This window comes from Rhamphochromis sp. 'chilingali' (genome assembly GCF_963969265.1).
Source record: "Rhamphochromis sp. 'chilingali' genome assembly, chromosome: 4".
Taxonomy (NCBI): Eukaryota; Metazoa; Chordata; class Actinopteri; order Cichliformes; family Cichlidae; genus Rhamphochromis; species Rhamphochromis sp. 'chilingali'.
Window position 1 is genome coordinate 8,111,338 of NC_137948.1, and position 11,604 is coordinate 8,122,941.

General features: G+C 42.4%; 1 protein-coding gene across 1 annotated transcript in view; it reads right to left on the reverse strand.

Annotated features, from left to right (window-relative positions):
* Positions 1-784: 784 nt before the first annotated feature.
* Positions 785-11,604, reverse strand: part of htt (huntingtin) — a 32,977-nt gene continuing 22,157 nt past the window's right edge. Inside the window, 24 exon segments of the mRNA XM_080881152.1 lie at positions 785-1,339; positions 1,803-1,963; positions 2,420-2,582; positions 2,824-3,037; positions 4,742-4,955; positions 5,415-5,529; positions 6,289-6,479; positions 6,594-6,749; positions 6,985-7,117; positions 7,232-7,362; positions 7,503-7,585; positions 7,696-7,835; positions 7,931-8,085; positions 8,319-8,422; positions 8,569-8,695; positions 8,811-8,995; positions 9,142-9,240; positions 9,322-9,499; positions 9,637-9,782; positions 9,950-10,157; positions 10,361-10,483; positions 10,572-10,707; positions 11,085-11,161; positions 11,349-11,525. Coding sequence (XP_080737278.1) covers positions 1,126-1,339; positions 1,803-1,963; positions 2,420-2,582; positions 2,824-3,037; positions 4,742-4,955; positions 5,415-5,529; positions 6,289-6,479; positions 6,594-6,749; positions 6,985-7,117; positions 7,232-7,362; positions 7,503-7,585; positions 7,696-7,835; positions 7,931-8,085; positions 8,319-8,422; positions 8,569-8,695; positions 8,811-8,995; positions 9,142-9,240; positions 9,322-9,499; positions 9,637-9,782; positions 9,950-10,157; positions 10,361-10,483; positions 10,572-10,707; positions 11,085-11,161; positions 11,349-11,525 — 3,630 coding nt within the window. The 3' untranslated portion in view covers positions 785-1,125.

The window sequence follows — 11,604 nt, forward strand, 5'->3', positions numbered from 1 at the left end:
CAAGGTAATAAAAATCAAAAGGGAATCTTTTGCCCCCTCTGCTACTAGTTAAACAAAAGGAAAGAAATGAAGACAACATCACTGCAATTTTGATAATTTTGGTATTTTTCCATGCTTGACAGTTTCCGCTGTTATGTCAGTGCAGATATATGGAAATGTGGCCGAGCGCTGGTTATAAGTTAGGTACGTTTTTTTCCCCTCCCTTACAAACAAAATCCATAAACACCTTCTGCTGGGACAAATTAAAACTGCAAAACCAATCCCCTGGGGGGGAAAAAGACCCCCCCCCCCCCAAAAAAAATAAACAGATGCACACACACACACACAAAAAAAAAAAAAAAAAAAAAAAACTATGGCTATTGGTGCTCATTCTTCCACCTAAAATATTTTTCTATTTAACTAAAGTGTGTGAATGACCACAAATAACTTAAACACATAAAGAAATGTACTCATCGACTTCAAGCAGGTGTTTCTGACTTTTACGTGTCAGCCCATTGTCAGCATCCTAACCAGACCTTAAGCACATGACTCACTGAAAAATAGATGCACTGAAACTTTAAATACTTTTCTATTTTTGTTTACTTTACTAACATCACAATACTCAATCCCCACAAGTTCCCACAGGAAAATAAACTCATCCAATTCTTTATTTGATGATCGTCATCTTCATGGGGTTTTTTTTTTTTTACTAAATATCTCAAAAGGTGCTGAAAGGGAAGTGCTGAAGGTGCAGTCATGTCTCAAGGATTCATCTGAGGGGCCCGTTTGGGTTGTTGGGTACAGAAGCTTGCTGTTCCTCGTCAGAGAATGCTCCTTTTACATTTAAACACACAGCCTAATATTGAATTCAGGTTGGGGTTTTTTTTGTTTTTTTCCTCAACCTTTTAATACTCGCTCCACTGAATTTGTTGCCGTGGGTTCAGTAGTTCTACTTATCTCATTATCATTGAAAGGGCAAAAAGGGATGAAGCTACAGTAGTTTTTTCCTAATAAAACATTCTGTTCTTACCCTTAGTCACAATTCATCCAGGAATTATAAATAGAGATCTAATTTCTCACCCTACCACACCTCACTTGAAACCACTTTTCTCCGTGTGCTTCCATGCCCTTCTCTGTCTGTTGCCCTCAGAGTGATGTATCCTGATGGACTGACTGCAGACAGCCCAGCAGCTGGTAATAAGGGCTGCCTGGCGAGGCCACAGTCTCAAATACAGACTGGAAAGCTCTGCGGTCCAGCTCCTCGTCAATCTGATGCCGGTAGAAATCCATGGCCACCAGGCAGAACAGGTTAACATCCACCACCTCACTGGAGCCCATTCGGCTGATCACGTGTGGCAGTCTGGTTAAAAGCGGGTGGGTTAAGGACAACAGATCACACTGTCTGCAAGCATCAGCTAAGTTGTGCTGCATTCACGCGTGTGTGTGTAAAATATAGAAACTGAGTATATCAGAGTTTCTGATGGTAGTGAAAATGTTCTAAATATAATTATACAATGATTATTTTATGAGGCTTAAATCTATTAAACTGCTGATCATGCTGTCATTTCTCCTATCTCCTGCCCCCAATGCAGGTAACAAAACGACTGTGGATCAGAAGCTCACAAAAAGAAGCTAAACTATAATTATTTGATCACAGTTCACAGAGTAAACTGTTTTACTAAAACATTAGAAATAATTAAAGTAAAGCGTTGTTACAAATCACTGCAACACTGAGACATCAGCTGCTGCTGCTTCTACCACCACCCAGCCACTCCGGTCCAGTCTCCTGCTTGTGAGATCTTTTACGTGGTATGTAAGGATACAGTGCTGAGATCCACTGGGAGGTGGAAGCAGACACAAAGAAGCAGGAGAGGCTCCACATGGCCATGGCCACTGGTGTCCTCTGAGTGAAGTTGGACAATGACAGGAGCACCCAGTCTCGCACCATAGAAGACTGGCCTGTAGCGTGGAGTGTCTGGAAAACCTGCATATGAGAGCACAGGAATAGGAAATTTTTAAAAAGTTGGCGTTCTGTTACATTTCCAGCATGAAGTGGTTTTTGAAATCTGTGTCTGTAAATTACAAAGATCTGAAATAAAGAATGAGTATGCAAGATTTATACTTTATAATGAAAGGTTAACTTTTCAATATAATGCATCCTTGACTCATTGCTCTCACTCGAATTCAAGTGTTACTAACTGCGCTGAAATGTACCTTGATTTACATTTTTGGGAAAATAACAAGAACTCACTGTATTTGTTCCAGTGTGATTTTGTAAATAGGACAATGGGATGTGAAAAACAGTTATAGTGCAGCACTTGTGTGACCAAAGAAATAAATTAAACAACTAAAAGCCTGATGTTCAAGATTTTCGTTTTTTAAAAATGTAAACATTTTGCTTGTTTTGTTGATGTGAATGTACTCGTGTTCTGCTGCTGACCTTGTAGACGACTGTCGCCATGAATTGCGGATAAGGCTGCTGATTAGACAGGAACTCTCCTATGACCTTGTTCATGACGTCCTGTGGCGGAAAGAAGTCATCCAGAAACTGTGGCAGAATCCTGGACACCACACGAGCCTCACTGGGTAAACCCTTCCTAATCCTACAAACAGGAAACACCAGAAGAAGAGCAAATCAAGATCAAGACTGATCAACAATCTGATCATTTTTTAAAGTAATAAACTAACAAAAGATTTTTTTTAAAGTTTCATCTTTCCAACTACAAAAGCTATTTGTATGATGGCAGGTGTGTGTGTGTGTGTGTGTGTGTGTGTGTGTGTGTGTGTGTGTGTGTGTGTGTGTGTGTGTGTGTGTGTGTGTGTCAGAGTGTAGCAGCAGTGTACCTGTCAAAGAGCACAGAGACCCTCTCCATGGCAACAATGATTGACTCGCTGTCTGGGGCCTGAGGATCAGAATGGGCGGGGCGGCTGGCAGGACTGGCTTTCTCCTTGCCTGAAGAGAAACCAACATGACCCGCCGTGACGCCCACCGCCTCCGATACAGCAGAGTCAACCTGACCTCTAACCCCTGTCACGTCTGAACCCGACGTAAGCACAGCTGAGAAGACGAGAAGGGGGGTGGCACCGGTTGAACCAGTGGGGCAAAGGTTAGAGCGGAAGTCGGGAAACTCATATCACAAGATTCAGATCAGAATTTTGTTCATCTCAAACAGAAAATTTGTTAATTTATGGGCGCTACTTTAAGTCAAATTACATTCTTAAGTTTTTTTCTGTAAGTGACTGGTGTTTAAATGATTTGAGGGAATTTAAATGCCATGCTTCCTGGGTACTCACTGCTGTGGCCCAAATGTGCTTCAGTTTGTACATACAGCACAGAGGGATATACAAAAATTTATTGAACCAGTTTACATTTTAAAGAGCTGGGGTTTTGTCAAGGAATTTGCTGGCTAGCCTAAGCAACAGAACTTCATATTAGTGTATTAGCATAAAGACGAGGGCACGCTAAGAGCTGGTAGAGTTAGTAAGGTCCAGCGTAAGGGTTAGAGGTAGGTATACCAGAAGTACAGTATGGATAACATCTATTACATGCAGGAAGCAAGCGGGTGTACAAGCGTTATGCTCAAAATGAAGTACTGCCAAGTTTTAAAATGCAGTTATGCTGTAATAGAGACATAATGAATGAAATCACTAACAAAAGGTATGCTGTGATTCTTAGTGAGAATGTGTTAGTAGTGGTAGCAAGTGTAAAGAGGCCACAGGTAAAGAGCACAATGCAAAACTGCTGGTGTATTTGTAATGATTCGGTTTCAGATAAGGGATGAAGTGAACCCAGTAAACATTTTAATTACAGAATTAGCGCTGCTGTTTTGGACACTAGAAACACGTTTTCTTTCACTCTACTTGAGCTCACTATCTCAGTAATAGCACCGCCTCTTTGCTCTTTACAGTGTTAAACAGACTCTTGCTCAACGTTACACTGTGCTAGCGTCATAATCACTGCTGCTGTGTTATCAGTGCTTTTGTTTAAAACTGGGGCCTGCGTGGGCTTAATGTTGTCGGACTCTTTATTCATACGTTGCTCCTAAATACATTTGTATCACGTTATCAACGTTTACATCATTTAACACATCAGCACGCTACTATGCCGTGCTTTAAATGAAGCATCGAAGCCCAAAAGGAATTTGTGTCATTATTCAAATTACTTGATGAATTGTTGCTGCCCTATTATATACATATACACAGACCACCAACAACAATACGAGGTGCTTGCTAAAGCAGCATGCACAGTCATTCATAAGTTTGTCAGTTAGCCATTTACTAGGCTTAGAGACAGCTATGCATTCCTCTCCACTTTTAGCCTATAGATTATTAATACTTGATCAATTAGATCCCTCTACATTCTTGTTTTCTAACTGACTATCGCAAAGGCAAATCATTTGTATGTGGGGTATGGGGTCTGACTCTTTGAGGGGGACAGTACACATTACATAATGTTAGTAAGAAGAGGGTCAAGGATTAGTCCGGAGGGATTAAATGGGGGGGGGAAAAGCTCACTGTGGCAAAGCATTTAAGTAGGAAACTTAAAGACCTGCAAGTTTATCTGTTTCTTTGAAAAGACCTGATGCAAAGTATTACATCAGAGTTAGCCAGCTAGCTTGATGCTATAGCAGGTTTGGAGTTGCTTGGGAATGCAGCAGCACTAACACCAGTCCTAATTGTGCATACCAGTGATTAAGCCAGGATGCCAGCAACACATTTTTGATGACGTTAAAGTTAGCAGTCATGTTAAAGCCTTGCTTACCAGTATACATGCAGGTAAGCATGAGGCCCAGAGCAGCCATGGCTCTGTGTGGAGATGGCATGTTGACTCTATCCACGCTGAGTTTGACCAGCGCTTCACCGTCCATCCGTGACAACTGCTCTGACAGAAGGAGGCGCTCAAGACCACGAAGCACGCAGTGATAGATGATGGAGGGAGTGGAGTCCTCGCTGGCCGACACCATCACGCCACATAACTAGAAGACGAAGATGAGGAAGAAGACGTTATTAGAAAGTGCAAAAGATAAAGGACATATGGCACTAAATCAAAATACTTTTTTTCCCCTTCAAGATGCTTAAATATATATATTTTATGTTTTTGCTTTCATTTTATTGTGCAATATGTGAGCTTCCTGCAGCCATTTTCACTTCTGAACTCTGGACAGCATCAGGAGAATCAGATCAGGACACAGGAAGGAGGTCTGCTTCTTGTTCTCACTACAGGAAATACTCTGGTTTAAGCAAGGATGCTGCCTGGAGAGAGCGTGCAGGTGGCAGAATACATGACATCCTCTCAACAGAGGTCAATGTGCCACACAATTTCCTCCATGCTCACATGTGCAGTCAGACATCAGTCAGACTTTGTACTTCAGAGCTAGCAGGGTAAACATCATTTACTGCCCAGCTGTCAGATAATTTGATTTATTTTACTTTACCTGTATTATTCCAGCCATAAATTCAGCTCCCACATCTAAAGGGTAGTTCTCCATCATGTAGAAAGCCACTGCACACATCACCAACACATGCTGCTGGTTATGCAGGTTCACACAGCTGCAGAATAGAGATGGGCGACACACAGCAAGTAGAAAAAAATCATTATAATTAAACAGAAAAATATAAATTCCAGTGGCTACAGATGAATGCCAACATAACGTAAATGACAGCATAAAGTGTTAATAAGATGCTGGGCTAGAACAGCTTCAGTAACAACAATCTCTGTAACTCCAGAAGTGTTTCCGCAATGGTGAGAGTTCTAGCTAAAACGCAGGTCCAAAACATCCCATAGTTGGAAGACCTGCTGGCAGCAAATGCTACAGCGTGTGATTCATACCATTTCTATACTCCAACCTGTCAGTGATCCTAGAATGCCCCATTGTCATTCTGGAAGACAACACACACGTTATCCCATGAAGCATTTCTATCTTAAAGGTGATCACTTAGTATTAATCTCCTTTCGGTCTACAGATGGATTTAACCCTGCAAGCAACTTGGTGCATTTAGCAAAACAGATACCCTCCCAGTAGGAGGTCAAGAGTTCAGGTTTTCCTCTTAATCCGCCACTGTCTGTATTTATCTGAAATGTAAAAAGCAGCATCTAAGGGCCAACAGTTGCACTGCACTCTTGGTTCCATCGCTGTATTAAGCTGGATGAAAACTAATTAATTCGCAGATCCTCTTACAGAGGAGGAAGGTGGGGTGGTCACACACACTGACATTAGACACATTAGTTCCCAAGGCTCTTTCATCACTTAAGCTCATTAGAAGATGAGTTAAGGTCAACGTCTGCACAGGCATGACATTTATACTCACTGAGCAACAGCCTTGAGGTTCGATAGAAGGTACTCAGAGACAGTGGGGATGAGCTGTTTAGCTGTGTCATCCAGAAGGTCACATTCCAACACATAGAGCACCCCATGCAGGGCTCCCATGCGGCTGGGAAGGTGAGTGCTGCGCAGGGTCGTCTCCAAAAGGCGACACACGGGCTCGGCTATTACCTTGTCCTATAAACGTAAATTTAAAAGTTTTATATAGTGGGAGCAGTGGCGTGCTGCTATATTGATAACTCAAACACATCTTGAACCATCTCAGGTTCCATCACACACAGCTCCTCTCACCATGCCCAAAACAGCTGCTGCCTTGCAGATGGCCGGCACAAGGTACTGATTCAAGATCTCATCCTCGGGTGGATGGTGCTTCTGCAGCTCCATCAGGGTGGAGAACATCATATCAAACTGATTCCTTTCTGTGAACAGATCTGACACTGCCAGCAGCTACAGGGAAGGACAAGAGTGTACAATCAGCCGACAGAGTAAGCATGGCTCTGGTCTCAGGCTCATTTCGAGCTGCCAGAACAGACAAGGCGGCATACATTTTAATATGTCTAAATTAAAGAGTAAAGTTTCACCTAAGTGTATTCTGTCACATCAGTGAAGGACAGTCTACTGGTCTTTAAGATCAGATATTTAGGCGAATACGTTTTAACTAAGCACATGCATCATATCTCACCGATCGGACCACTTCACTGACGAGGATGGTTGGGGTTCTCCTGTTACTTGGAGTGCTGGGGATCAGCCACTGGCTGTAGAGCTCCAGGAGAAACTGAGAACATGAATGAATATCCACGCCTGCACGGTGTTTTCTGAGAGAAACACAAACAGTCAATTAGAGTGTCTCATCTTAACTTACAACAAGATGCCTCCTGTGCACTGAAGGACTGTGTACACGTATGTAATGTTGTGTTTATTTGACTAACCTAGAGTTTATAGGAGATAAAGGTGGGGAGGTGGGCGCCGGAGTGTCTGCCTCATCTTCTTCATCCTCACCCCACTCTTCCTCCCTGAGAGGCGTGATGTTGTTACCCAACCACACTGAATGGATGGAGACCTGGAGAGTGACATGCCAAGTTAAAAAAAAAAACCCAAACATATTTGTTCATAATGTTAAAAAAAAAAGAATAACTGTTGCACTGCTGACAACGTATACATTGTTCCTAACAACAGTTTACCCTTTCCTATGATTCCTACCTGCCCCAGTTTGTATTCCATGTTGCCCATCTCCCTCTCTGTGTTGATCTGAAGGAGCAGTTTCTCATGGCTGATCAGCGTACCTGCTGAAACAAATAAGTCAAGCAGTTACTTTACAAATACATTTTAAGAAGTGGTTGATGAAATGAACAAGCTGAGGCTAATAAGAGTGTGACTGCACTTTTTCTATTACCTGCAGAAGCTGCTGATAGTGAGGGCACAGGATCCCAGGCATGGTATGGGTGGTATGTATGGACGTTGTCCCTTTTTGACACAAGCGCTTGAATCTCTCTCTCCACCTCACCTCTAATCACTGCAAGTTTCCTTCCAAACCTGAGCATAAACATTAGCAAAAGGGTAAAAAAATCTGTCTGTCACTTGCTCATTTTAGGCAGCTGCACAGTTACAAATATTAGAACCATAACTACCGTGTTTCCAGGGCTTTTAGGCTCTTGTTGCGAGGCTGCTGTTCCAGACAGCTAACTGCTGGGTTGCCAGGAGTGGGAAGGGTCATGGCACTCAGCACCAGGCTGGTGATGGCTTGCACTGCTAACACATTCAACTGGGTACGCTCCAAGTCCTCCTAGAGAAAAACAAATAAGAAAGACATGCAATAAGACGGCAACAGATGTATTATCTTTTTGCAAGGCATCATAATATTTAGAGCATGTGCTAAATGACACATGACAAAAATATAGACTATTACATACTCCAATATAAACAAATAGTTCAGTCCATATGAGCATGCTGCAAAGTTTGTACTTCCATAAATCTTTCTTCCCAGTAACATTTCTAGAGTTCAAGTTGTGTGCATACCTCCTGTTGCGGGTCCTCCTCCTGGTCTTTAGTGATGGGTTGGGTGACCAGCACCCCTAGTAGAGTAGCCCAGGTCTCCTCAAATTGAGTCCTGCTGCTCCAGCCTGAACAACCAAAAACCCACACAGATGCTTAATGCATAGGGTTTTTTTTAAAAACAAAAAAATGTATACTTAAAAAAATAATGTAATTTAAAAAAATGAAAGCATCATCGATGTGATAAGAATGGACTGATTGTATGTTTCTGTACCCAACGTATTGATACGGTAAAGAAACTCTCTGAAGACATCCTTTTCCTGAAGGAAGTCCACAGGGATCTCAGGCAGCGTTGTGCCGAACTCTCCTCCTGGCTGAGGGGACCAGCCCAGTTTCCAAACCTAAACCACAAAGACAGAGCATATAAACAGGGTTTTTTTAAAAAGAAGAAGAAATAGATTTTAATTATGTGTTAAATTCAGTTACCTACTGGCACAACTTCTTTCAAAAACTCACCAGTGGAGGTACTCTGGTGTAGCTGTTGACCAGAGGAAGCCGAGACAGACTGATAACAATGTTGCGCAATGTTGGTGTGAGAAAAGTGGGTAAAATGGAGTTTCTACGATGACCAAGCGAAAGGATGCTCGGCAGACCCTCCACCAGCTCAGCCATGATCTCACATGCTTGCCACTCACACATGTCTGTAACACAAAGACTTAAATGTTACCCTAAGGCTTTCATCTGAGAAGAATTACTCACAACAACACCAACAAAAAAGATGACTGCAATAATAAAACTAGATGAAACAACCCTGAACTTTAACTCAGTGTCTAATTAAGATTCTTACGGTCAGCATGTGCTGCATCCACTTGGTCTCCATCATCTTTTTCTCCTTTTGCCATTTTCTTCTCTTGATGCAGCAACTGGTCACCAGGACTCACAGCCACTGCAAGGGAAAGGCGAAAGTGTTTTAACTAGCAAAGATATTACAAAAAAGTGCAAGAATGCATCTTTCTGCTTTGATTACCTGCAACAATAATAAGGCGAAGGCAGTAAATGAGGGAGCAGGTATGGGTGGTGTACTCTGGGGTGGAGAGCTTGTTCCAGACGCAGGGCTGCTGCAACGCCAGACACAGGCAAGAAAGTGCCCACTGCAAGTCCACGCTCAGGGGCAGCCGGTCCTGGAGCAGACGCCACACTACAACCTGTGTAACCATGATGTCACATTCACAAAGGTTTAAGACAGTTGTAAAGAAATCAAAGGTTGTGCAAAGCAGTCATATCATACTAATTTGACATGGTCTTCAAGCTTTAATTTTCTGAAATCAAATCAGTCGTTTACCTCAGTGGCAGTGCAGGTGAAGGTGGTGATGAGGTGCTCCTTGTCTGAGGGAATATGTAGTGAAGAAGGGAGCTGGCTCACACTTAGCAGGTATTGAGATAGTGCTCTACAGAGTGACAAAACTCTGGGGTAGAACCCTGGTTCATCTGAAACATACGGTAAAGAATTTAGGAAAATAATGAATCAAAACTTTATTTTGAATTAAATTTAATTAAAAGACTCCAGTGAACAAAAACCCAGACAGAACAGATACTTGTGGGGTTTTTTTGCTAACTTTTTTCTAATGCATTTTTCCCCTCCTTCCCAGTCTCACCATACACATCACCCAGCTGGTCCCAGTAGGGCTGGGGTTGGGACGGTGGCAGAAAAGACTGGTGAGGTGCAGGAAGTGACCCGGTGACCCCTGCTAGTTGTTCGAGGGTCACCTGCAGCGCTGTCTCCAACAAAAGTGACCCCTGACCGCGTGCTAACCGCTGCATTCCCATACTCAAGCATGGACAGAGAAGGCTTAGATTGAACTCCTGGGGGAAAAAAATGACAGAATTCCAGGTTCATTTGTGAAATCCTAAAAAGCCCTAATATACAGGAATTGACATATTTAAGATTTTTTTTATCATCACTGTGGGCTAATGTTTGCGCACTGGAGCGCCAATGTGTCTGGATGCTTCTATTATGCAGATGATAAAATTTAAGTGCATAATAAGACAGTGTGTACGTTCTTTACCTTGCAGCTCATGACAGTGAAGAGATCAGCAGGAGGTAGTTTGGTAAGAAGTTCTGTCGTCTCCAACAGGGAAACATCTCCACGGAGACAGCACTGAGACTTCACCAGAGCCACATACCACTCCTAAAATCAAACAAACAAACGGGTAAACAGATGGTCTGCACAGTCTGACAAACCTGGATTATTAGATTCATCAAGTCTAGTTCCTCACCTTGTCTGCAATGACCAACTCAGGAGCGGGCGGAGGATCCCCGTCCAAGGGATGTGATGTCACTGGAGGAGTGGGACTGCTTGTGTCAACAACAGTGGCTCTGAACCTGTCCAGCAGGGAGTAGAACCTCTGATGTCTGGGACAGAAATAACCAAACAAAAAAATTTACAATTTAAAAAATAAATAAATCAATCAATTAAAATTTGTTTTTAGTTAACATATGGATATAAGAACCTGCAGATTCAGTACAGCCCTCTCAATAACCTACTGGGTAAATTAACTCAACACATATCACATTTTAGTTTGTGTGCATTATTTGGGAAATCCAAGCAACATACAATTCCTCAGTCTATCCTTTCAATGTGGTCTGAACAGGTGACTAATCCAAGGGCAAAACTAATTTCAACAGGCACAAAAAAAAAAAAAAAAAAAAAAAAAAAAAAAATCACACTTAAAACAAAAATACAAACTGTGGGGTAGCTCTCAAAATGGCTGCAGTACACAAGGTTTTACCTCTGAGCTAAACCACTGTTCTGGAGATATTCTTGGATCCTATCCAGTTCCTCCACAGGAAGCTGTGCTATGCTGTTCTGAAGGGTGAAAGAATGAACACAATCAGGGTTTTTAAACACACAAAAAGTTTGACTTTAACAGTTCTTCCCATCTGATCACTTTAAAATTCGAGAACAGGTCCCAAATTGGACCGGGAAAAACATAAGAAACATGTTCAGCTTTTAGATGCACTTCCAATGAAATACACACTTTACTAAAACGTACCTGTAAGGTCTCAGCCAGCAACATCTCTACCCTGCGACACGCCAGTGTGTCCACCATGCGAGCCAAAACGCGAAAGGGTGTATTAAGAAGCTTGTCAACATATAGCATCAGTAGAGATCCAGACTGACTAAGGTGGATGCCTTCCAAACACTGCAAGGTCTTTTTCAACATGGTAGGCTACAAAGACGAAGAGAACAAGATAGTAAGGGAGGGCAGTGGGGCATGAAATGAGTAAGATGCAGGGACGGGGAAGAAA